General features: G+C 46.2%; 2 protein-coding genes across 3 annotated transcripts in view; one reads left to right on the plus strand and one right to left on the minus strand.

Annotated features, from left to right (window-relative positions):
* Positions 1-22,702, plus strand: part of LOC139365036 (growth arrest-specific protein 7-like) — a 45,185-nt gene extending 22,483 nt beyond the window's left edge. For both annotated transcript variants that reach the window (XM_071102359.1, XM_071102358.1), the window contains 9 exons: positions 1,851-1,949; positions 2,574-2,689; positions 3,850-3,924; positions 4,054-4,132; positions 10,068-10,196; positions 10,802-10,925; positions 17,223-17,302; positions 17,435-17,533; positions 20,581-22,702. In XM_071102359.1, coding sequence (XP_070958460.1) covers positions 1,851-1,949; positions 2,574-2,689; positions 3,850-3,924; positions 4,054-4,132; positions 10,068-10,196; positions 10,802-10,925; positions 17,223-17,302; positions 17,435-17,533; positions 20,581-20,694 — 915 coding nt within the window. In that variant the 3' untranslated portion in view covers positions 20,695-22,702. The remainder of the gene's footprint in view (positions 1-1,850; positions 1,950-2,573; positions 2,690-3,849; positions 3,925-4,053; positions 4,133-10,067; positions 10,197-10,801; positions 10,926-17,222; positions 17,303-17,434; positions 17,534-20,580) is intronic.
* Positions 22,703-24,393: 1,691 nt separating this feature from the next.
* On the minus strand, positions 24,394-25,898 carry LOC139424016 (recoverin-like). The gene is made up of 3 exons (XM_071175697.1): positions 25,378-25,898; positions 24,923-25,034; positions 24,394-24,775 (listed from the first exon to the last, which is right to left on the minus strand). The coding sequence occupies exons 1-3, from the start codon at positions 25,756-25,758 to the stop codon at positions 24,657-24,659; spliced, it is 612 nt and encodes a 203-aa protein (XP_071031798.1). The 5' UTR covers positions 25,759-25,898; the 3' UTR covers positions 24,394-24,656.
* Between the last annotated feature and the right edge of the window lie 1,238 nt (positions 25,899-27,136).

The raw sequence follows: 27,136 nt of genomic DNA on the forward strand, positions 1-27,136 counted from the left end.
TGTAATTAGTCTGTTCTAAACTACAGGAATGACCATCATCATGTGAATCATTTATAAGCTATGACCCTGCCTGCCTCTCAGAATCTCCATAACACTGTCAGGCTGAACCATAACACCCTCGATTTGCTGACTGTCCAAAAACATCAACTACTATAAACCACACAGAGTGCCAACAGTGCCATACAATTCTCCCTGGTTTTCACAGAGGTAATGAATATGAATCTCTGAGTCCTAACAGTGTAGCACCCCACTAAGAGCCCATAAAAGAGTAGTGAGCTATAGAGACAGCCATGCTGCAGATAAATGGTCTCATTTTCTGGAGGATGTGAGCAGGAGATAAACAACAGCAGTGATAGATGGCGAGTCAGTGTGATGGAAAATCTGGTGTCCGTGACAATCAGTCGTTAGCGTTAGCGTTAGAAAGAGTCTACTACACTTCTATGTGTGTTCCTACTACTGTATCTCATGTGGTGTGTGGAAGCATGCATATTATGCAGACTTAGGTGTGTGTGTGTGTGTGTGTGTGTGTGTGTGTGTGTGTGTGTGTGTGTGTGTGTGTGTGTGTGTGTGTGTGTGTGTGTGTGTGTGTGTGTGTGTGTGTGTGTGTGTGTGTGTGTGTGTGTGTGTGTGTGCGTGCACACCTGCGTGCGTACGTGCATGTGTGTGTGTGTCTGATTGATGCACCTCCTTTCTCTTGCCTGTCCGTATGTGGGTGTTAGTGTGTACATATTAGATGTCCAGGGGCCATTGATAGAACTGCTTTCAAGCAGGAGTTGGAGATCTCTGCAGACGGCTGGTTGCCTTCAGGAAAGAACGGGGCTCATGTTAGCATTTATTACAGAATAGCTTTTCGGGCTTGCTTCCATTGTTTGACTGTTTTTTCTCAGGAACTTCTCTAAATCTCTCCCTAATTCTAAATAGTTTCAACTCCCAATAGGCTCAATGATTTGCAACACAAAGCTTCAAACAATGTCATAGTTACATAAGCAAGCTAGTAGAAATGTGCACAGTGGGTTTTGTCCTTGTCGTGTGCTTTAGCCAAGCAGTGAACACATAATACATATTTGTGCATCTGAGATTCAGCGTGTCTGGATGTCCATGTAGTCTGCTGGGATGTCATTGGCAGTATGGCATAGATAGAGGACATGTTGTTGTGCCAGCAGGGAGAGGTTACAGATGGTGAACATTACATAATTGCAGTCCTCTAAGGGTAATTGAAGACGCTGTGGACCAGAGTGTGTATTCAGTCTGAGTGCTGGGTGTGTTTAGCTGTGACTCCGCTCTACAGTGGTTTGGGTTGTTGTTGGTTGTTTCCTCTGTATCACTGATTGTAGGTCTTTCTCTTCATTATGATGTTGTTTTAGTTTATCACAAATAAGTGTAAGGATCGTAAGGCCAGGACTGGACGGTTTGTGCTCTCTCTTTCTCCCCCTCTCTTTTCTCTCCCTCTTTCTCTGTCCCTCTCCCCTCCATCTGTCCCCTTCCATGTCACCCCCCCCCCCCTTTCCACCTCTGAGGATTCTCTGGATCACCATCTTGATGACCAACACCCCCTGAGAGTATTTACTCATTCCTGACCTTTACTCCCATCCTCATGACAGACAAAAACTGAGCCTCCATGTCCCGTCTCCAAATGAGAAGCTTCTATGCACATCTCCCACAAATTACACATTTGATGTCTGCTCTAACCATAGAGTTTCTCCCACATTCATTCCTGAGAGTTGAATGCAATTAGTCTATTATCCTCCTCCTCCTCCTTTCCTTCTTCCTCTCCCTCTGATGTCTCACAGAAACCTCTCTCACTTGTCTCTCACTCTCTTGAATTCGTATCTCTATTTTTTTGCATTCAGATCAACTGCGTCACCTTCCCGCTGCCCAGTGTGATGCCAGCTCAACCAGAGCAGCAGCTACTGAAGCCCAATGAGTGGAGCTACTGTGACTACTTCTGGGTAAGATAGCGCCTGACATCTCTAAACCACTCTCCAGCTCATAGAATAAGATCCCTACTTCCTATATTTATAGGAATCTCATCCCTGTTACATATGACTTTGAATCCAATAGGGTAGATTTTGTCTGTCATATTAACGCCAACTCATGTGTCTGCAAACATGATTGTAACAGAAGCCTCTTTTCACTGAACTGTGATTTGGATGGTTGTTCTTGTTCCACTGAGTCATGTTCTAAGTGGCTGTCTGTATTTCTGTGGCATAATGTGCTCCACTCAGCCAAAGCTCAAGCCCATTGTGTGAATTGAATCTGTCACCTCTGGTTCACGTGGGGCTACCACATCACTCCCTGTCGTATCCGCATCCTGTTACACATAGTGGGATGTGCTGCTCCTTGTTCAACCCTTAGACACACACACACTCATAACTCACACGCAAATGACGAACACACCCACGTGCGCATGCACTCCTTGACACATACATTTGTAGTTCTCTGACTCATACACTCATCCACACACACACACTCCCCAACACCCATCACCACTCACACACACTCAATGTAAAAATGGCATTTTCTCCATGAAATGAAGTCTGCGTGTGTGATTGATGCTCCATCCTCTCCCTCAGACTGACAAGAAGGACCCCCAAGGGACCCCCTCTGTGGGCGGCTTTGAAGTGCTGCTGCAGAAACAGCTCAAGGGCAAACAGATGCAGAAAGAGATGGCTGAGTTCGTCCGGGAGAGGTAACACAACATAGTCAGCTTGGAAGGGGTCAGTGGTACTGTGTATTTTGTGTGTTGGGAAATGTTATTGATTAACTTTATCGTATCTTTTTTGATCGTAATCATATTTGGACTGTTTGTCGTGTCTTATCAGGGTGAAACAGGGTTCTCTTGTCATTATCATTATGTTATTGTAGAGCATGGGTTATTTTGTCCTTGACAACCTGGCTCCACTCTATAGTATCTATTCATATATTTACAATGTATTTATTTAGCAGACGCTCTTCTCCAGAGCGACTTGCAGGAGCAATTAGGGTTAAGTGCCTTGCTCAAGGGCACATGGACAGATTTTTCACCTAGTCGACTTGGGGACTGGCCCGACACTCTTGACCGCCAGGCTAGCTGCCGCCCCAGGTGTATCATCCCCATGCACATTTGAATTCAGATACATGTGTTGTACCGTACTAGGTTTATAACGTTAAGTTGTAGACGTTCATAAAGTGGACATCCTAAACATATGCTTTCATAGGCTTCAGCATAGCAAGAGGCCCCATTTTGCGCCCACAACAAAAGTTCCCATTGACTCAATAGACTTGAGAATTAGGTGGACTTTCACTTTTTCCCCTGACTGTATTCACACAATTCATTTAAAGGCCCCATTCCCCAACATTCTAATTCAGGGCTGACCTTTCTTCATTGGTTCAGTGAGACAGCTGACCTGATGTCAGATTCTGGCCATATCCATTTCTTTGGAATGGCCTTCGTGACCTCCCGTAGAGGACAGGTCTACTCAGATGTGTATGGTTAATGGGTATTTGTGGGATAATTGAATGTCACAGAAATATGGCTGGTCTTTCTGAGTCGCCCTCATGGTGGCCATGAGTAAATAGCCTCACATCATTCCCATCTCTGGCCTTTCCACAGGAAAGTGCATTAACTCATATCCAGGCTGTTGTTACAGGATATTGTTTGATATCTTCTCAGCACAGAATAATAGGCTTTGAGCATCATAGTGGCCACAGTGCTGTATGTCTTTGGGTGTCGGCGATATGCTGGAGGACAGTGTCTCCATGCACCAATGCTCCTCTGAAACTCTGTCAGCTTTAAAAAAAAATCTCCTCTATTGGTCTTCCTTGGAGTCCCATACTTTAGAGCCCCATGGCTGTCGTTGTCTGTTGCAGGATAAAGATTGAAGATGAATACTCTAAGAACCTCTCCAAGCTCTCCCAGAGCCCCTTGGCTGCTCAGGAGGAAGGGTGAGTGAGTTAACAGAATAGATGTCTATTCGTTCTATATTCTTCACCATATACCTGTTTGCTACTTGGGTGTTTTCCCATCCATTCTATCCAGTTTTGTTTGATGTCTCTTGTTTGATCCCATTCCAGAACCCTTGGGGAAGCTTGGGCCCAGCTGAAGAGGAGTTGTCATGACGAGGCTGAAGTCCACCTCAAGTTCTCCAACAAGGTTGCTGTCTTGCTAGAAGATACTGTGGATGTTATAGATTTTTAAGAACATTCTAAAATTTCCATGTGAACTGATGGAAGTGGACAACATCCATGCTTCACTCATACCTTCAATAACATTATAAGATGTATTTTCTATGGGCTATGGAGCCCTCAGAGAAGGCTTAGTTGGCAGTCAGTTTATTTATGTGTTCCTTTGGTCAATCCAAGGCCTCTAGGACCACGTACTGGGGTGTTTGTTTACCTCACTCTGGTCTGACATGGGCAAAGAAAAAGAGGGGGGGGGGGGGGGCTTACAGCAGCATTTACCAGTGAAGAAAAAACTCTACTGGGTCTTAAGAATGCTTAATATAAAGCAGAGGTAGCCTTGAAGCTTTACATAGCCTCCATTGTCTGACTAATTAGTGGTGTCTTCTGATGAGCCCCAGGCTGCGGACATGCAGCCCGCCATGATCCCTTCTCCTCTGAGCTCGGAGACACCACGGCTGATGGGATGGGGTTAGGTAACGTGTGGAAGAGTGAGAAATCCTCTTGAAAGTATAGTGGCCTAAGTGCACTTTTCATGACTATTTATATCCATGCTTTATGCAGCTAGGTCACATATATCCTGTATAGGACTACCAGGACTCTAAATCTGTTATGCACGTGAGTGAGGACCCAAAAGCGGTTTAACAAAAACAGAGTCCTTTAATGTCAAAACACAGGGAAGACATAGATCCTCTTCAGAAATGTATATAATGGCAAAATAGACAACCCGCAGAGAGGGAGATAAATGAATCATAAAGTCCTTCTGATATTTACAGAAGAGTCCCCCTTCTAGCAGCAGAGGAGAATAGCTGGGTTAGAGTCCCCTTCTTAGCAGCAGAGGAGAATAGCTGGGTTAGCGGCGACAGACTGCTGGTCTCTCTGGGTAGGCGCGGGTCGTAGAGGACAGAGGTACCTGATCACACGTAGCATCAGATGAACAGGCAGATTCCGACAGGACGGGACAAGGGTGAAGCAAACGAGACGATAGTTTGGTTCTGGCATGAGAAACTCAAACGAGAATCTGACAAAGACAGCAGCAGGAACAGAGAGAGAAATAGAGACCTAATCAGAGGGAAAAAAGGAACAGGTGGGAAAAGGGTGAACGAGGTAGTTTAGAGAAGATGAGGAACAGCTGGGAGAAGGAGAGGAAGAGAAGGTAACCTAATACGACCAGCAGAGGGAGACGAAGTGAAGAGAAAGAACAGGAACAAGACATAATATGACAATACATGACAGTACCCCCCCACTCACCGAGCGCCTCCTGGCGCACTCGAGGAGGAAACCTGGCGGCAACGGAGGAAATCATCGATCAGCGAACGGTCCAGCACGTCCCGAGAGGGAACCCAACTCCTTTCCTCAGGACCGTACCCCTCCCAATCCACTAGGTACTGATGACCACGGCCCCGAGGACGCATGTCCAAAATCTTACGGACCCTGTAGATAGGTGCGCCCTCGACAAGGATGGGGGGGGGGGGGGAGACGAGCGGGGGCGCGACGAACGGGCTTAACACAGGAGACATGGAAGACCGGGTGGACGCGACGAAGATATCGCGGAAGAAGAAGTCGCACTGCGACAGGATTAATGATCTGAGAAATACGGAATGGACCAATGAACCGCGGGGTCAACTTGCGAGAAGCTGTCTTAAGGGGAAGGTTCTGAGTGGAGAGCCAAACTCTCTGACCGCGACAATATCTAGGACTCTTAGTTCTACGCTTATTAGCGGCTCTCACAGTCTGCGCCCTATAACGGCAAAGTGCAGACCTGACCCTCTTCCAGGTGCGCTCGCAACGTTGGACAAAAGCCTGAGCGGAGGGGACGCTGGACTCGGCGAACTGAGACGAGAACAGCGGAGGCTGGTACCCGAGGCTACTCTGAAAAGGAGATAGCCCGGTCGCAGACGAAGGAAGCGAGTTGTGGGCGTATTCTGCAGAGGGGAGCTGTTCTGACCAAGACGCAGGGTTACGAAAAGAAAGACTGCGTAAGATGCGACCAATAGTCTGATTGGCCCGTTCTGCTTGACCGTTAGACTGGGGGTGAAAGCCGGAAGAGAGACTGACGGAAGCCCCAATCAAACGGCAAAACTCCCTCCAAATTTGAGACGTGAATTGCGGACCCCTGTCCGAAACGACGTCTGACGGAAGGCCATGAATTCTGAAAACATTCTCGATGATGATTTGTGCCGTCTCTTTAGCAGAAGGGAGCTTAGCGAGGGGAATAAAATGAGCCGCCTTAGAGAACCTATCGACAACCGTAAGAATAACAGTCTTCCCCGCTGACGAAGGCAGTCCGGTGATAAAATCTAAGGCGATGTGAGACCACGGTCGAGAGGGAATGGGAAGCGGTCTGAGACGGCCGGCAGGAGGGGAGTTACCGGACTTAGTCTGCGCGCAGACCGAACAAGCAGCCACAAAACGACACGTGTCATGCTCCCGAGTGGGCAACCAAAAACGCTGGCGAATGGAAGCAAGCGTACCTCGAACGCCGGGGTGGCCGGCTAACTTGGCAGAGTGAGCCCACTGAAGAACGGCCAGACGAGTAGGAACGGGAACGAAAAGAAGGTTCCTAGGACAAGCGCGCGGCGACGGAGTGTGAGTGAGTGCTTGCTTTACCTGCCTCTCAATTCCCCAGACAGTCAACCCGACAACACGCCCCTCAGGGAGAATCCCCTCGGGGTCAGTGGAGGCTACTGAAGAACTGAAGAGACGAGATAAAGCATCAGGCTTGGTGTTCTTAGAGCCCGGACGATAAGAAATTACGAACTCGAAACGAGCGAAAAACAGCGCCCAACGAGCCTGACGCGCATTAAGTCGTTTGGCAGAACGGATGTACTCAAGGTTCCTATGGTCAGTCCAAACGACAAAAGGAACGGTCGCCCCCTCCAACCACTGTCGCCATTCGCCTAGGGCTAAGCGGATGGCGAGCAGTTCGCGGTTTCCCACATCATAGTTACGTTCCGACGGCGACAGGCGATGAGAAAAATACGCGCAAGGGTGGACCTTGTCGTCAGAGAGGGAGCGCTGAGAAAGAATGGCTCCCACGCCCACCTCTGACGCGTCAACCTCGACAACGAACTGTCTAGAGACGTCAGGTGTAACAAGGATAGGAGCGGATGTAAAACGATTCTTGAGGAGATCAAAAGCTCCCTGGGCGGAAACGGACCACTTAAAGCACGTCTTGACAGAAGTAAGGGCTGTGAGAGGAGCTGCCACCTGACCGAAATTACGGATGAAACGACGATAGAAATTCGCGAAGCCGAGAAAGCGCTGCAGCTCGACGCGTGACTTAGGAACGGGCCAATCAATGACAGCTTGGACCTTAGCGGGATCCATCTTAATGCCTTCAGCGGAAATAACAGAACCGAGAAATGTGACGGAGGAGGCATGAAAAGTGCACTTCTCAGCCTTCACAAAAAGACAATTCTCTAAAAGGCGCTGGAGGACACGTCGAACGTGCTGAACATGAATCTGGAGTGACGGTGAAAAAATCAGGATATCGTCAAGGTAAACGAAAACAAAGATGTTCAGCATGTCTCTCAGGACGTCATTGACTAATGCCTGAAAGACAGCTGAAGCGTTAGCGAGGCCGAAAGGAAGAACCCGGTATTCAAAGTGCCCTAACGGAGTGTTAAACGCCGTTTTCCACTTGTCCCCCTCCCTGATGCGCACGAGATGGTAAGCGTTACGAAGGTCCAACTTAGTGAAAAACCTGGCTCCCTGCAGGATCTCGAAGGCTGAAGACATAAGAGGGAGCGGATAACGATTCTTCACTGTTATGTCATTCAGCCCTCGATAATCTATGCAGGGGCGCAGGGACCCGTCCTTCTTCTTAACAAAAAAAAACCCCGCTCCGGCGGGAGAGGAGGAGGGGACTATGGTACCGGCGTCAAGAGCTACAGACAAATAATCTTCGAGAGCCTTACGTTCGGGAGCCGACAGAGTGTAAAAGGTGAACGAAAAATTAAAAAAGAAAGGGTTTCGCTATGATTACCAGAGACAGTGAGGGTTAAAGGTAGCGTCTCACGCTGAATCCTGGGGAGAGAACTACCATCCAAAGCGAACAAGGCCGTGGGCTCCCTTAACTGTCTGAGAGGAATGTCATGTTCCCGAGCCCAGGTCTCGTCCATAAAACAGCCCTCCGCCCCAGAGTCTATCAAGGCACTGCAGGAAGCTGACGAACCGGTCCAGCGTAGATGGACCGACAAGGTAGTGCAGGATCTTGAAGGAGAGACCAGAGTAGTAGCGCTCACCAGTAGCCCTCTGCTTACTGATGAGCTCTGGCTTTTACTGGACATGAAGTGACAAAATGACCAGCGGAACCGCAATAGAGACAGAGGCGGTTGGTGATTCTCCGTTCCCTCTCCTTAGTCGAGATGCGGATACCCCCCAGCTGCATAGGCTCAGCACCCGAGCCGGCGGAGGAAGATGGTAGTGATGCGGAGAGGGGGCAAACGGAGAACGCAAGCTCCTTTCCACGAGCTCGGTGACGAAGATCAACCCGTCGCTCTATGCGAATAGCGAGTTCAATCAAGGAATCCACGCTGGAAGGAACCTCCCGGGAGAGAATCTCATCCTTTACCTCCGCGCGGAGACCCTCCAGAAAACGAGCGAGCAAAGCCGGCTCGTTCCAGTCACTGGAGGCAGCAAGAGTGCGAAACTCAATAGAGTAATCTGTTATGGATCGATTACCTTGACATAGGGAAGACAGGACCCTGGAAGCTTCCTCCCCAAAAACAGAACGATCAAAAACCCGTATCATCTCCTCCTTAAAGTCCTGATACTGGTTAGTACACTCAGCCCTCGCCTCCCAGATTGCCGTGCCCCACTCACGAGCCCGTCCAGTAAGGAGAGATATGACGTAGGCGATACGAGCTGTGCTCCTGGAGTAAGTGTTGGGCTGGAGAGAAAACACAATATCACACTGGGTGAGGAACGAGCGGCATTCAGTGGGCTCCCCAGAGTAACACGGCGGGTTATTGATTCTGGGCTCCGGAGATTCGAAAGCCCTGGAAGTGGCCTGTGGATCGAGGCGGAGATGGTGAATCTGTTCTGTGAGGTCAGAGACTTGGGCGGCCAGGGTCTCAACGGCATGTCGAGCAGCAGACAATTCCTGCTCGTGTCTGCCTAGCATCGCTCCCTGGATCTCGACGGCTGAGTGGAGAGGATCCGAAGTCGCTGGGTCCATTCTTGGTCAGATTCTTCTGTTATGCACGTGAGTGAGGACCCAAAAGCGGTTTAACAAAAACAGAGTCCTTTAATGTCAAAACACAGGGAAGACATAGATCCTCTTCAGAAATGTATATAATGGCAAAATAGACAACCCGCAGAGAGGGAGATAAATGAATCATAAAGTCCTTCTGATATTTACAGAAGAGTCCCCCTTCTAGCAGCAGAGGAGAATAGCTGGGTTAGAGTCCCCTTCTTAGCAGCAGAGGAGAATAGCTGGGTTAGCGGCGACAGACTGCTGGTCTCTCTGGGTAGGCGCGGGTCGTAGAGGACAGAGGTACCTGATCACACGTAGCATCAGATGAACAGGCAGATTCCGACAGGACGGGACAAGGGTGAAGCAAACGAGACGATAGTTTGGTTCTGGCATGAGAAACTCAAACGAGAATCTGACAAAGACAGCAGCAGGAACAGAGAGAGAAATAGAGACCTAATCAGAGGGAAAAAAGGAACAGGTGGGAAAAGGGTGAACGAGGTAGTTTAGAGAAGATGAGGAACAGCTGGGAGAATACGACCAGCAGAGGGAGACGAAGTGAAGAGAAAGAACAGGAACAAGACATAATATGACAATACATGACAAAATCGGTGTATTTATATAGTAGTTAGATAGGCAGATACAATGTAGTTACAGTGTAGTTACATATAAGTACATATCAATTACAACTGTAATAACTGTACCTCTTCAGCTCCAGTGTGAGGTGGAGAAGCCCCTGCTGACGTTCAGAGACAACGTCAAGAAGGAGTTGAAGAAGTACGATCACCACATCATAGACCTCAGGAAGCAGCTGGCCAGCCGCTATGCAGGCGTGGAGAAGGTATGGACCATTCTATACCAAAGCATCCTATAATCCTTGTCCTACAATTCAGGTTTTCCTAGAGAAGCTTTAAATTATCCAAAATGAATGTCATAAAAAGTGGTTTAGGGTTGATCTGACTACACCACAGCATTATTCTGTTGGACTATTGAAACCATTCACCGTCTTATAAGATTAACCGTTTTTCTGCTCAGGAAAAACCTGTTGCTTTTTGTTGCCTATCTTTCTCCCCATGGTAATCATATAGACTAGATTAATCAATCGATCATAACGTCCTGTTCGTTTTATTTTAGTTGGCATCCATTAGACACAGGAGATTTTGTGGGTTTACGGTTCGTGCCTGCCAAGTGCTGTGTTTACATTTCCAACAGTGTTACATCATGACATTGGAGAATTGCAATCAACAGACGAAATGAAGGAAGATCCTGTGATGTGAAATAAGAATAGATTAAGGGATGAGGCCGGGATTTGAGTGGGGAAATAGGTAGCCGAGATGAAAGGGCTGCCATGACTGTGGTAATAGTTGTAGGTTCAGTAGATCTGAGGATTAGCATGAAATGACTCATATTGTTTCTGTATTCACACTGCTGCTTGGGTTGCTGTAGGCCCGTAAAGCCCTGGCAGACCGGCAGAAAGATCTGGAAGTGAAGACCCAGCAGCTGGACATCAAGCACATGAACAAACACGAGGAGGACATCAAGAAGGCCCGGCGGAAATCCACACAAGCAGGTCAGGGGTTAAACACACATTGCATCATATGTAGAGCAGCCGCATGTCACAGTTCCATGAAACGCCAGCATAGCGGTGCCGATTCTACCCCCAGAGAGGAGAGAACATGCACCCAAAGCATGCTGCATTCTCAGGTGTGCTTTTTATTAACTTACCACAGTGTACTTCTAAAGGCGACAAATTGCCTCTCTCCTTTCAAATCTGAGCCGTTCAATTCACCCACAGCTGTGTTTCTTGATAAATCAGCCCTGTATCGCTGAGCAGCGGCTTTTATGTTGCGTAAGCCCCTTTTGAGGCCACTCTTGCATTGCACGCAAATTGCCTAACCTTGTGATGTTGTGCTGCCATTGTGTAAAGTTGTGGTAGTGTTTTCATAAGCAGCAAAAGGCATAGCCGACAGAGTGAGAACTCTGAGGGAAGCACCCCCTGGCACAACACCAGAAAACATTGCAAAAGAGAGCCAGTAGTATTTCAACATGGAATATGATCTATTTTTGTGGTGGGATAATAAGTCGGCTAGGAGAGGACCATTACCCACAATCCCCAGGGCTAATCTTTTGGTCGCAGTGAACAAGGGTATCAATGGAGGACTTGTCCCATCCGGACCAGCCAGGCATCCCAAACAGTCAGATCTGGCAACATGGATCACATGGCCGGGTCTGTTGTGTAAATGGAGCAGAGACAGGGTTGCGGACAGTGCAGATATGTTTCACACGCTCAGGGTTCAGACTTGGGGTGGATTCCCAGACTGTGTTGCCTAAGAAGACTATGTTTTCCCCAGCAGGAGGCAGAGGGGGTGAGGTGGGGCTGTGCTGCAGTCAGATAGGGATTGTGGGAGGGTTCAGTCAGACATGGATGGGGTTTGAGAGCTCAGACAGGAGGCCGACAACACTAAAGCTCACTGCCAACAGCAGCCAATAGTAATGTAATGATACTAAGCAATTAGCATAGTCAAAATATTGAGCAATGTCTCTTAATTTATACTTAAAACCATCTGTTATACTGCAAGTATATTTTCCAGTGTGTTGTGTTGTACTGTGGATCTCAAAAACATTGCATTATCATGTGCTTAGGAGACAAACACGTCTTGCTTTGCATTTATATTTGAATGTGGAATCATAGTGAATATGCTTAATTCAGATAACATGAGGCTATGATCAGCCATGCAGTACAATGCCTGGGGCTCCCATTTCTCTGTATTCCAGGTAGTATGATGGTACAAATAGCTCTGGTGCCAAGATTGTAATTGCTTTTTCCATACATATCTATGCACACACTTTAGAGGAAAAAGCCAGCATGAAAAAATAAATCAGTAAAAGTCGTCATCTTGTTCATTCTCTCTCCCACTCAGATCCCTTAGTCTCAATTCACAGCTCTAATCAATAGATCCCGTTAGGCACGCTTTAGATGACGTCTGCCTTGTGTCTTTCCCTTTTTACAGGGGCAAATGTTATTAAAAACCCTGGCCTCATTACCATATTGATTTAGATGTGCTATTATTGGAGAGGCTGGATTGTAAAATAACTTCCTCTGTAGTTTTGTTTTAGGTTGTTTCTTACACCCTTTTGTCATGACATTGCATTAGTTAATGTGACGACTGTTGCTCATCGAATGATTAAAGTTTCTAATTGCGTGATTAACTGATTGTAAGGGCGTTCGTCTGTAGGAGGAAGAGAAGCGGACCAAAGCGCAGCGTGGTGGTTATTCATGTTTTAATAAATCGCTACACATGAACAAACTAACAAAAACAAGAAATGTGAAAACGCAAAACAGTCCTATCCTGTGACACCAAACACAGTGACAGGAACAATCACCCACAAACACACAGTGAAACCCAGGCTACCTAAGTATGATTCTCAATCAGAGACAACTAATGACACCTGCCTCTGATTGAGAACCATACTAGGCCGAAAACATAGAAATGCCCCAAAACATAGAAAAACAAACATAGACTGCCCACCCAACTCACGCCCTGACCATACTAAATAAATACAAAACAACAGAAATAGAGGTCAGAACGTGACAGTACCCCCCCCCAAAGGTGCGGACTCCGGCCGCAAAACCTAGACCTATAGGGGAGGGTCTGGGTGGGCGTCTGTCCGCGGTGGCGGCTCTGGCGCGGGACGCGGACCCCACTTCACCATTGTCTTAGTCCGCCTTATTGTCCGCTTCCCTGGCTTACTCACCATGACCACCCCTCTCAATGACCCCACTGGACAGAGGGGCTGCTCGGGACAGAGGGGCAGCTCGGGACAGAGGTGAAGCAGCTGCTCGGGACAGAGGGGCGATAGCAGCTCGGGACAGAGAGGCGATAGCAGCTCGGGACAGAGGGGCGATAGCAGCTCGGGACAGAGGGGCGATGGCAGCTGCTCGGGACAGAGGGACAGCTGCTCGGGACAGAGGGACAGCTGCTCGGGACAGAGAGGCGACAGCTGCTCTGGACAGAGGGGCAGCTGCTCGGGCGGCCCCTGGCTGACTGACGGCACTGGCGGCCCCTGGCTGACTGGCGGCACTGGCGGCCCCTGGCTGACGGGCGGCACTGGCGGCCCCTGGCTGACGGGCGGCGTTGGCGGCGCTGGCGGCGCTGGGCAGACGGGCGGCGCTGGCGGCGTTGGGCAGACGGGAAGCTCCGATGGCGCTGGGCAGACGGGAAGCTCCGGCAGAGGCGCCGGACAGGCGGGAGGCTCCGGCAGAGGCGCCGGACAGGCGGGAGGCTCCGGCAGAGGCGCCGGACAGGCGGGAGGCTCCGGCAGAGGCGCCGGACAGGCGGGAGACTCCGGCAGAGGCGCCGGACAGGCGGGAGACTCCGGCAGAGGCGCCGGACAGGCGGGAGACTCCGGCAGAGGCGCCGGACAGGCGGGAGACTCCGGCAGAGGCGCCGGACAGGCGGGAGACTCCGGCGCCGGACAGGCGGGAGGCTCCGGCGCCGGACAGGCGGGAGGCTCCGGCAGCGGCGCCGGACAGGCGGGAGGCTCCGGCAGAGGCGCCGGACAGGCGGGAGGCTCCGGCAGAGGCGCCGGACAGGCGGGAGGCTCCGGCAGAGGCGCCGGACAGGCGGGAGGCTCCGGCAGAGGCGCCGGACAGGCGGGAGGCTCCGGCAGAGGCGCCGGACAGGCGGGAGGCTCCGGCAGAGGCGCCGGAAAGGCGGGAGGCTCCGGCAGAGGCGCCGGACAGGCGGGAGGCTCCGGCAGAGGCGCCGGACAGGCGGGAGGCTCCGGCAGAGGCGCCGGACAGGCGGGAGGCTCCGGCAGAGGCGCCGGACAGGCGGGAGACTCCGGCAGAGGCGCCGGACAGGCGGGAGACTCCGGCAGAGGCGCCGGACAGGCGGGAGACTCCGGCAGAGGCGCCGGACAGGCGGGAGACTCCGGCAGAGGCGCCGGACAGGCGGGAGGCTCCGGCAGCGGCGCCGGACAGGCGGGAGGCTCCGGCAGCGGCGCCGGACAGGCGGGAGGCTCCGGCAGCGGCGCCGGACAGGCGGGAGGCTCCGGCAGAGCTGGAGAGGAGGAAGCCCCTGTAAGGATGGACCGGAGAGACAGCCTGGTACGGGGGGCTGCCACCGGAGGGCTGGTGCGTGGAGGTGGTGACGGATAGACCGGACCGTGAAGGCGTACTGGAGATCTTGAGAGCAGGGCTGGCACCAACCGCCCTGGCTGGATCCTCACCCTTGCCCGGCAGATGTGGGGAGCTGGGATGTAGCGCACCGGGCTAAGCACGCGTACTGGGGACACCGTGCGCACAACTGCATAACACGGTGCCTGACCAGCACCACGCCCGCCACAGTTAGCACTGCTAGGAGCACTGTAGTGCTGAGATGGCACAGGACATGCAAGGCTAGGGAGATGCACAGGAGGCCTGGTGCGTGAGGCTGGCACAGTCTTCACCAGACCCCTCGCACGCACCTCAGGATGAGTATGGAGAGCTGACCCCGGTGCCATTAAATCCCTGACACGCTCCGTCGGGCGAATGTCGTGCCTCATGCACCAAACCAGCAAGTCCCTCATATCACTCTCCTCCAATTCCCCCATTAACTCCTTCACAGTCTCTGCTTCGCTCACCTCCAACACCAGCTCTGGTTCTGAGCTCCTCCTTGGCTCCTCACGATAAACGGGGAGAGTTGGCTCAGGTCTGACTCCTGACTCTGCCACACTCCCCCTGTGCCCCCCCCAAGAAATTTTTGGGGGTGACTCTCGGGCTTCCATCCGCTCTGCCGTGCTAGTTCCTCATAATGCCGCCTCTCTGCTTTTGCTGCCTCCAGCTCGGCCTTGGGGCGGCAATATTCTCCTGGCTCTGCCCAGGGTCCTTTCCCGTCTAGAATCTCCTCCCAAGTCCATCTCTCCAAGTAGTGCAGCCTCTCCCACTGCTGCTTCTGCTGCTGCTGCTGTTGCTCCTCCTGCTGCTGCCTTTGCTGCTGCTGCTGTTGCTCCTGCTGCACCAGTCGCTTCTCCTGCTGTTGCTGTTGCTGCAGCCTCTGTTTACCACGCCGCTTGGTCCTTGGTAGGTTGGGTGATTCTGTAAGGGCGTTCGTCTGTAGGAGGAAGAGAAGCGGACCAAAGCGCAGCGTGGTGGTTATTCATGTTTTAATAAATCGCTACACATGAACAAACTAACAAAAACAAGAAATGTGAAAACGCAAAACAGTCCTATCCTGTGACACCAAACACAGTGACAGGAACAATCACCCACAAACACACAGTGAAACCCAGGCTACCTAAGTATGATTCTCAATCAGAGACAACTAATGACACCTGCCTCTGATTGAGAACCATACTAGGCCGAAAACATAGAAATGCCCCAAAACATAGAAAAACAAACATAGACTGCCCACCCAACTCACGCCCTGACCATACTAAATAAATACAAAACAACAGAAATAGAGGTCAGAACGTGACACTGATTCAAGCAATTATTAACTCATTAACCTGGGGCACCATGGGAAAAATAGTTTTTATTGAGTTTCTATTTCCCAAATCTCGTTCTGAACGTCGTATAGTCCGTGAATCTGCACGGACCCGGGTCTCACCAATGAGTTCGTACCACACCAATCTTAGTTGAATATTTATTTACTACAAAGCTAAAATGATGATGAAAGATACACATAGACAAAACACATTATAGGCTATTGATTAGAACTTAGTATAACGGGCCAACACACTATGGCGCGTGTTACCCACAATGGGGATTTCAAAAGAGAGAGAAAAAAGAAAGTACACGAGAGAAATATACATGTGGGTGAATTTGTCAGCTATGCTATTCTAACTCTTGCCCCAAACTGCCGCTCTTATGGGTCAGAATATAATGATGTAGTTACGTGGGGAAGTTATCTGTGGATCCTCCACGTGGACTGTTCAGGCTGCACTTCTCCGGCGCGCCTTTCTGGTCGTCCTCACGATGTCAGTGTCCTTTTGGCTTAGGAGTCTGTTCCCTCACCCTTGCTATGGAAGGGGTCTTCCGAGGACAGACAGCTCTGTAGCTCAGAGCTCACAGCATAGGAATGAAACCTATTAGATACCACGATTCGCTGGGATTGGATGCTAAGGCTTGAATTCACCCGCTTAGACACAGCTACTCATCCGTAGCTTGGGTTCTGGGTCCGTTGACGTTTTAGACCTTGGCTGCAGCTTGGGTCACGTAGTCTTCTGTAAATTCTTTACTCACAGGTTTTATACCCTTGGGTCAGAAGTGGGCGTAACTGCCTTTAGGGCAATTCTCTGGGCGTACCTAGTTAAGAGCAAGGTCTAGGTTTTTCTCAAATCCAATTTTAGACAACTAACTTAACATTTCATCTTTACCAAAACAGTCCTTTTGATTTGGACATTTTCCACACAACGTACAATGTATAAACATCAAACATATACTAGGAAAACTCTTCACGTTGTTTTCGTAATAACGTCATCTATTAACCTTTAATAACTAAACAAAAATGACATACATTTTCATATTCCATCTATCATCATGACCACCATTGTGGCTGACGGAAACCATTGTTCCAAAGTCCCTTTATTTCATGTTTAATGTCTGGGGCTGGTTCTCCATAGTAACAGGACAAAGGAATTTGTCTGTGGCCTGTTGTCCCACACTGCAACAGGCATGGTTACTGAGTGCCCTTTTGCACACTTTTCCTCATGCATAAGTTAATTTAGGGCCTACATTTAATGTAGTAAACACTTCAAGGCCGTAGTACTTCATATTTAACTACCTCAATTTAACTGCACATGTATACCAGCAACTTAATGTTGAGTATTACCTCCTAGTCAAATACACTGTGTTGAATGACCACTCTGAATCTGTTCTCTACAGGTGATGACCTCATGCACAATGTGGACCTGTACAACCGGGCCCAGTCCAAGTGGTTTGAGGAGATGGTCACCACAAGCCTGGTAATACAATTGAACTAACTCTTCATAGTCTCATTGTTGATAACAAACAATAAAAGCTGATCATGTTCATCGTTATATTTGTTTTGACAGTGAGGTTGATTCCTTGTCTATGTATTTCCCTCTGTTCTTCAGGAGCTGGAGAGACTTGAGGTTGAGAGGGTGGAGATGATACGACAAGATTTACGCCAGTACACAACGCTGCGACATGAAACTGACATGTTCAACCAAAGTGTGAGCCATGTGTCCATTTCACTTACAGTACAAGTGGCTGTTCCCTTGAGTCAGCCTGACAGAACATGTGGCTGTTCCCTTGAGTCAGCCTGACAGAACATGTGGCTGTTCCCTTGAGTCAGCCTGACAGAACATGTGGCTGTTCCCTTGAGTCAGCCTGACAGAACATGTGGCTGTTCCCTTGAGTCAGCCTGACAGAACATGTGGCTGTTCCCTTGAGTCAGCCTGACAGAACATGTGGCTGTTCCCTTGAGTCAGCCTGACAGAACATGTGGCTGTTTGCTGGAGTCAGACAACCAATCTGACAGTCATGACAGCCTGGACTCAAGGGTAGAATACGGTCACCGTAACAGACCTAGACGTAACATAGTAAAAGTACACCCCAATTAGAATGATATGTTACGTTTTGTATGGTATGCGTTAATTTGTAGATGTCCATCATCCGTTTCGTATGATATGTTACGAATTACAATTCGTATAATATGTGATGAATTGCAATTTGTACAATATGTTACAAATTTGCCAAATGTATGATATGTTAAGAATTATGAATTATAATGTTAGCTAGGTGGCTAAGGCTAGGGGTTATGGTTAGGTGTTAAAGTTGGGTTATGGTTAGTTTTAGGAGTTAGTTTAAGCGTTAGATTAGGGTTAGGGGAAGGTTTAACTAATGTAGCCGATGTGAAATGGCTAGCTAGTTAGTGGTGGTGCGCGGTAGTGGCATTTCAATCGGTGACGTCACTTGCTCTGAGACCTTGAAGTAGTGGTTCACCTTGAAGCCGCGGCTTTTGTGGAGCGATGGGTAACGATGCTTCGTGGGTGACTGTTAATGTGTGCAGAGCGTCCCTGGTTCGCGACCAGGTCAGGGCGAGGGGACGGACGTAGAGTCTATACTGTTACACTAACGTGCTGTCAGGGGTCTCCAACCTTTTTCGGCATGAGAGCTACTTCTAAAAAATGAAACATGTCACGAGCTACTAATTTTTTTCCTAGCTTTAAAATAGTCACATTCTTCTCTTCTCCTCTCCCCTCCAACTCTTCCCTGGGACCTTAGTGTACAGGAGAAAGTAGTGTGTATGTTTTCTGTCAATATACCTGTTTTAAAAAATGGTCAATAAACAAATCTAAGGGGGGGGGCTCTATAAAATCCAAATTGTTTTATATTTTCCCAAAATATGTTTTTTCAGTTTTATTTTTCCTGTTTTAAGATTGTTTTTGTTTTTCACTTTCAAAATTACACTTGTTCATAGAGAAACAACGAAATTGGATGTTTTGAGTCACAACAGAAGACCTTATATTTTTGGTCTGGAATAAAACGAACACATTTAGATTTTTGAGTATAATTTCCCTTTAATTGTGCATCTAGAGAGTGAGCAATGTGCCATCTAATGTGCCGGTCTAGCAATGGTTCTGTACTACTGATGCTTATTTAATGGTAACGTTTGCAAATAATAGACACAAATTATTTACTTACTCATGATATACAGTACTTCTGCCAGGTAAGAAATTAATTGGCAGATATCGTGTTAGGTTTGGCTTTTTTTGCGAATAGTGGCTAACCAATGGTGGGATAATGTCAATGTTGCGTTGATTAGATTGTAGCTGGGAGCTTGCGGTCTCGGACACTACTGAGATTTGTTTTTGTCAGTTTGCGGTGGAACGTGAAAAATGCATGTACTTTCAGAATTGTTGGCGAGCTACTCATAGATGGGCTGCGATATCGATCTGTTGGAGACCCCTGTGCTAAGTAGTTTCAAAGTATCTAAAAAGTAGTAAGTAGTTGCAAAGTTGCTAATGAGCTAAAATGCTAATGTTGTCTGTGATGAGATTCGAGTAATGCAAATTTTGGATTGCTAGGCGTTCGCGTTATACCCGTAACCTTCTGTCTTATGATACCATGCCAAACGTAACATATCATACTAATTTGAGTGTCCTGTATTTATATTTACCATGTTACGTCTAGTCTACAGTTTTGAACTGTTATGTTAAATAATTAAATATACAACATAGGTTGCACTTTGTGTGATGGTTACCATCTGGAGAGCATAGTGCTACAGTAAAACAGAATGGTCATCAGTGAAATAGGTCTTTTGGAGAGCATAGTGCGACAGTAAAACAGAATGGTCATCAGTGAAATAGGTCTTTTGGAGAGCATAGTGCTACAGTAAAACAGAATGGGCATCCGTGTAATAGGTATTTTGGAGAGCATAGTGCTACAGTAAAACAGAATGGTCATCAGTGAAATAGGTCATTTGGAGTGTGGTGTATGTTGATTTTTTTTAAATCAGATCCTTGTTAGGAGCTAACAATTCTAGATCAAGTATCCCAATACAAAGGATTTGTGCAATGTACTCAGATCAACGTTTAGGTAAGCATGTTTGTTGTGAAAATGCTGGCCAAACAGTTAAAAGGATTTCACTGCCTCCAAACTCGATCACCATACCTCTGTCACACCTTCACCAGCTGTTATCACCCCCTGCTGACTGTTTCACTGGGCCATACTTGAACAGGGAGAATGAACCCAGATGCTCTCCTCATTTAGGAGGTGCAAACACCTTGAGGGTCCTGTACCAAGGGTAGTGCCACTTTGGGTGTTGGTGAAGGCCAATTACAGGTGCCACACACTACTGATCAGCCTAATAAGGAGGGTGTCCTTTAGAGGGCCACTATAACAAGCTCAGCTGATACCCGCTGGCACACTTCTTTGCCTTCAGTTTTATTAGCAAAAGGCAGCTCGATGTGTCTCCAGAAACAGTACGCTTAACCCTGTCCACTATGGATAGAAGTGACTGTCTCTCCCCTCATTGTGTTCTGTATGAGCATCTATGAGTTCTCTAAGCATTTACATTGTCTATGAGATGTGTGTGTGTGTGTGTGTGTGTGTGTGTGTGTGTGTGTGTGTGTGTGTGTGTGTGTGTGCGTGTGCGTGCGTGCATGCGTGCGTGCGTGCGTGCGTGCATGCGTGCGTGCGTGTGCCGGGGGAAGAGTTATTTTCTGATAGTGTTAGCTAAGGTGGCAAGAGATTTATGTGTTGATACCCTGTCTAGACGGTGGAGCCAGTGGATCAGCTGCTTCAGAGTGTGGACCCAGCCAAAGACCGAGAGCTGTGGGTGCAGGAGCACAAGACCGGGGAGCTCCGCCCTGTGGACATGGACATATAGTCAACTACATTGACGTACCTCAAGCAACCAGAGGCAACACCTCCATACTGTCAGAATCCCAGGCCTCTCACAGAACATTCCAACTACAGGTGCAGGTGCATGTATGTTCAGGATAAGGTGAGGCCTGTACATTCTGTCTATGATGACATCAGAATAGCACAACGTTATCTCAGTGATAACTGGAGAAAAGTTAGCATTCCCAATGCAGTGCTTTTGAACCTACAATGGAAAAACAAGAGATCAATAGTCCAAATACCAGCATGTTACAGTAATACAATGTTTGATAGTTTTACTCTGTATAATGAATGCCACTAAACAAGCTTAAACAATAATTTTGTTTTTTATCTGTTGTAAAATTAGAAACTGAACAACTAATTATTAACATTTCACTTTATTTTAGATACTGGAACATGAAACATTATGTGATATCCTAGATTAAATATGATATATTTTCATATTTACGCCCATTCATTTTACCTGTCAAGATTTGCATGTTTTGGGAAAATATCTTACATTAACTGTATATGGTTAAGTGCATATTTGTGAAATATGATGGCTGTCTTGGCACTGTAGTACAATGTATATGGGATGTGTTTACAGAAAGTATATACTCCAAGTTACTGCACTCAATGAACAAGAGTGAATCAACTCATTAAGGTTTGTCATGAACATGAATTTATGTACAACAACCTCTCTCTAAGTTGAATAGGGTAAGATGTTTAGGATTGTGAAACAGCATGTCTGTCACACGTCACCTCGTGTGGCAAATTGGAACATAGGCCTGAGTCTATTTTGGATCTGTGGTGAGACAATGATGACGACGATCCATGTTACAATGAACACCTTTTAGTGCCTCAAGGTTATAAACAGTACCTGGAATGTTCTTGATATATTCTATTCTGCATCAGTGTATATTTGTAGATACAAGCTAGATGTATTTAGCTGTTAACTGTTTAAGTGGCCTTGCACTTTTGGTCAACTAAATGTTTGTACCTTGTTGTTTGTCAATTAACTATAACAGGATAATAGTCAACAGATTCGAAAATCATTCATTTATTTTGCACGGCACTTTGTGAGTCAACCATTGCTTAGAGTTGGGAATTGCTATTTTGCATTTATCCTAAAAACAGTCCACTTTGTATTTCCAGGAGTGCTTTGTATTTCCAGGAGTGCTTTGTATTTCCAGGAGTGCTTTGTATTTCCAGGAGTGCTTTGTATTTCCAGGAGTGCTTTGTATTTCCAGGAGTGCTTTGTATTTCCAGGAGTGCTTTGTATTTCCAGGAGTGCTTTGTATTTCCAGGAGTGCTCAGTTGGACGCTCCAAGTCACATTTTAATGACTCGCAAAAGCTCATCAGAAAAAGTGGTCAGTGTTACTGACCATACATTTCATACAGTATGCTATTAACAGATAATAGCATAGCCTTTAGCCAACATATCCACCTTAACAAGCGTACATAACATGATATAAAACACGGCATGTTTGTGTGTCTGTCTGTCTGTCAGTCTGCGTTTTGCCGTTAGTTATTCTGGAAGTGTAACAAAGCAGGGACTTACTGTGTTTATGGACCATCTCCTCAGACTATCACTCCTTTCATATTCTAATGTGGATAATACATTCACTATGCCAAGACATGCAAACAGAGAACACATCTATTCAGTATATAGACAACGTCTATTCAGTATATACATGCCTTATCCACATTGTTTCTAGGTGAGAAAATATGAAAATACCACTGAAATGATTTGCATTATTCTATCCCAAACTAATCCAGATTGAAATGTTGAACTTATTGTATACGTTATCAGTATGTGACAGTATGTGTTGACAGTATGTGTCAATGTTATATGTGTTATGGTAAAGTTCTTGCATTAGAAGTTAATGTACTTAACTTAACCAGTCATTTTGTAGTAATGTTAATGTTGATTTAATTGCCTTTTGTTAACTGATTTCCATTTCTCATGTACATCAATTCAAATGTGTCCAATCTTTAAAGAAATGTCAAATCATTGGTGACCTTTGTCCAGACAATATACTGTAGAATGCTGTGTTTACAATAAATTGTTTCCTTGGAAATACGATTTGACAAGACTTAAAAGGGTTTTGTTTCATTATCATATACTGGCTTACATACAGTTTGGCTTACTTCAAGTCCTGGGACATGTTTAAATGAATTGGATTCATCCCAATAAGCAGATGAAATTCAGCCTTTTGCCTCCGGCTTTTACAGTCAATCCCCTCCCCTCTGACTGTCTGTGGATTGGCCAGGGAGATCCAGGGAGATCGGCCAGGTGGGGGAATATTAACATGAAACCAGGCCATGCATTACTGGGAGCCAGATCAGGCTTTAGAGAGAGAACGAGTCCTGTGTTTCTGACCTTACAGCTGGGACAAGTTCAGTGCCAAAATGACATATGATTGGAGTTAAAGCACATGTTCTGTAATTCATTATTTGACGTGTGTAATGTATGGAGCGGGCTGCTCCTCGCTCTAGATCATCTTTAATATTGCAGATTGTGGGTTCTATCAATGTAATCGTTTGCGTCATTTCCAATATTTAGTTCTTTATTATTTCCCCCTAACCCTACCACCCCTCCCCTAATTGGAGTAAACAAATGTACAACAATACTTAGACTTATACTCCCTGCTTATACAATATATTTTACAGGCACAGTACATTATACCTCAGTTATCCCTCTTCCTTTAGTCCCTCCCATCTATCTCTAGTTTTCATTTCTACTTGCCATATATTTTTCAACTGTGCTGTGCTGTTTCACAAAAGTTCTGAACCTTTCTATTCTCATAGTTTGAGGCTGCTCCTCAATCTCATCAACACTATTGAGCCATTCTCTTAGATTGCAATTATGGTAATTTGGTTATATGTTTACTATTGTTCTTGTAAACAAAGACAGTTATTGTATTTGATACTATAGTATGTCTCTTTAACAATATAAACCGACATAGGATCAACATATGATCAAATTCAGGATGATACCATTTCAAAATATAATAACAACTCTACACACTTAAATACACGCTTATTGAAGGGAAATCAAAATGGAAACAAGAAAGAAATCTCATTCCCTCAGGACCAGGCAGACGATTTGTGAAAGTACATCTGTATTGCTCTTTTTAGAATGCCTTGAATCTTTCAACAAAAGTTGAATATTACATTTACTCATTTTCTCTACTTAAATCCAGTATATAGTCTATATATTTATTTTTTAAAACGTTTTTTAGAACCCCTTAATAATGTCATTTTTCACAGCGTTTTTTTATTATGTAGTTTCCAGCAGTCTCTGACAGCATCAACAAAATGTCAACAATATTCAAGAAAAAAGACTCCTTTTCCGTTGGTCTACCAGTTGAATACTGTACATATTATGAGGTTTCAGTCCTGCTAAGCACATTATAAGACACATTCTATAGACATGATTACCTTCATAACAAACCTCTGCCAGGATGTTTCTAAACTGACCTTCACATACTAATAGGATTGATAGTAAGACAGGGATTGTTAACTTCAGCCTAAGTCCCTTCACAAGGAGCTCCCCACTGGGCACAGATGTCAAGTCTATGTTGGTTCGACGTCATTTCATTTAAATATCATGGAAACAACATTGATTCAACCAGTGTGTGCCCAGTGGGTCCTTTCCTGGTGGCTTTCTCTTTATTAAACTAAACAGCAGCAGGCAACAGAATCCTGTAAACCATTCATTCATTACGAAATAGAAAAGAATACCCAGAGTTCTAGAGCACGGAACAGTTATTTGAGTGGGAAGAAAAGTCCAGGTGGCTCATAGACAAAACAGGTCATCCACCACAATGTGCGGTACTTCAATGTGTAAGCCAATGTTGTCTAGCGCACAAAGAGCCCAGGTCTGGCAGGAGAGCTGGGTTTGTAAACAGTAAAGCTTTGATGAACAGTCTTATAGAATTCAAAAGAATGATTTTGTCGGAAAGCTATTGTTTCTTCTCCTTCAGTTTGTCCTTGATTTTCTGGGGCTCATCATACTGAATCAACCGTAGGATGTCCTTGTTGTCCATCACTCCTTGAATGAATTCCCTCTCTGCAATCTTGTCTGGAAAGGAAACATAGAACATGTCCTTAGTGAATCAACATTATTATGGTTGTTTATTTAATGTGTCTAATTGTGCAAAACTCATAAGAAGTCTCTCATGCCAGAAGTTCTCATCACATTTAGGAAATTCTTCACAATCAAAATTACCATCTTCTTTCTTTCCAAAAAAGTCCCAGACTTTTTCTGCTCTCTTATCAGGTGTGTTTTCATCTTCAGGCAGGTCCTTTTGGTCTTCCTCGGGGATCATGTTAAATATTGACTGTAAAGTAATATAACAATAAAATATAAACATGTCAGTTTAAAATGTAGATTAAATACTGAATTCAGCACATGTACTATAATAGCACAGTTCTTGAAATGCAGACTACATAAAGATTGTTCTCCCATCATATTTTTACGGGATGACTGAATACGTAGAATATTAAACAACTCACCTAATCATTTCACAAATGTATGAAATAATATATGTTCTGCTTTTAATTTGATTCATCTTGTTGCACTTTTTGGTTGTAACTAAGATCTTTGTTTATGTCCATTCTGTATACTGAGTGGTTCAGTAACTACCACCACACTAGAGGCAGAGAAATTGTTTGTTTTTGTACCTTAACAATCTCTTGGATCTCATTTTTGCTGATGGTTCCGTTTCCATCCACGTCGTAGAGGGCGAAGGCCCACTCTAGCTTCTGCAGGGTCTTGCCTCCGGAGGTAAGGTGCAGGGCCACAATGTACTCCTTAAAGTCCAGTTGACCATCTGCGTTGGTATCAAAGCTCCTAAAGACATGCCTTGCGTACTCAGTAGGGTCTGCATTAGGGAAGAAGCTGGCATAGATGCCCTCAAATTGCTCCTTGGTGATCCTGCCTGTGGGGCATTCCTTGAGGAAGGACTGGTACCAGACACACAGCTCGGCCTCGTTGTACTTAGTATTGGACTTCAGGTCCTCCAGAAGTTCCTTAGACAGTGCCCCACTCTTAGAATTCCCCATGCTGCAAAGAAACACTATGGTGAAGGGATAATGTTGTTATTTTTCTTGTTTTGTGTGCACTACCTCTCTCACCTGACTTGGAGGAAACCACCTGTTGGCTTCTTCCTGACTTGGTCTGACTCTCCTTCTCACCCTGACCACTTCACAATGTCATCGCTACTTAAATACCAGACAAGCGGTCTTGAAGATAAAGAGGATAACTACGTCATACGAGGTTGACATATTTTCTAGGGTCCAATGAGGTAGTAGTGTGTGCATCATACAGGCACAATGACATCAAGCTTTACATAATACAGGTTGATGCAGTTTAAGATTAGCTAAGGATTAGATTGAGCTTTCTGGATGTAATATGTCCATTGTTTCCAAAATAACGATGTTACATGATTTCCATAAAAAAAATACTGATACTACCGTCCTATTTCACCTGTTGTAGTTGACACTACAGTGATGATCACTGACTTAATATTTATTTTACCTTCATTTAACTAGGCAAGTCAGTTAAGAACAAATTCTTACTTTCAATGACAGCCTAGGATCAGTGGGTTAACTGCCTTGTTCAGGGGCAGAACAGATTTGTATCTTGTCAGCTCGGGGATTCAATCTTGCAACCTTTTGGTTACTAGTCGAACACTAACCACTAGGCTACCTGGTTTGTGGTAAATAAGATATGTGAATGAGCAGGGTGAAAGGTGTGCAAGTTTAAGCCCACCTGTAGAGCAGGGTATTCGTGTCTGTGAAGCAGCTCAGGGCTGTCCCTGTAGCTAGCATAGGGAGATGAGATGAATTGTCTCTCCATTGTAACACTCTCATGGCAGATTACTGGGCCATCTGCTGTTTTAGTAATTGGACCTCAATGAATTCAGGAATTGAGCTGAGTAAGTGCTGTGCTGTGAGAGTGATGGCTTTACTCTGACAGCTCTGTCACAGCATCATACACTCCTCTACTAGATCTGGCTAATGCTCAGCGTAATTAGAAAAGTTGGCTAATTTAGATTAAATTCCTGAAAATGATTCATGTTTCCACAGAGTCTTTGCCAATATTGAATCCCATATAAGATGACCCTGCTCAGACCATGTCAACATTGCCATGTCATTGACAGGTGTCAAGTTTTTTACGTAGTGATGTATAGCAAGTCTTAATTTTTATTTCAGTATTGGTTACAGAATGTAGTGATTTAAACAAGGAAACTTTGTTATACACTACATCCTCAAAAGTATGTGGACACCCTTTCAAATTTGTTGATTGGGCTATTTCATCCACATCCATTGCTGACAGGTGTATAAAATCGAGCACAGAGCCATGCAATCTCCATAGACAAACATTGGTAGTAGAATGGCCTTACTGAAGAGCTCTGTGACTTTCAATGTGGCACCGTCA

This window comes from Oncorhynchus clarkii, chromosome 13, assembly GCF_045791955.1.
Source record: "Oncorhynchus clarkii lewisi isolate Uvic-CL-2024 chromosome 13, UVic_Ocla_1.0, whole genome shotgun sequence".
NCBI lineage: Eukaryota > Metazoa > Chordata > Actinopteri > Salmoniformes > Salmonidae > Oncorhynchus > Oncorhynchus clarkii.

Excerpts from the sequence above, each read along its gene's own strand:
- LOC139424016 (XM_071175697.1), bottom strand. The coding sequence starts at position 25,758 with ATGGGGAATTCTAAGAGTGGGGCACTGTCTAAGGAACTTCTGGAGGAC. Across the intron at positions 25,035-25,377 it reads AGATCCAAGAGATTGTTAAG|TCAATATTTAACATGATCCC; the intron begins GTACAAAAACAA and ends ATTACTTTACAG. Across the intron at positions 24,776-24,922 it reads TTTTGGAAAGAAAGAAGATG|ACAAGATTGCAGAGAGGGAA; the intron begins GTAATTTTGATT and ends TTTCCTTTCCAG.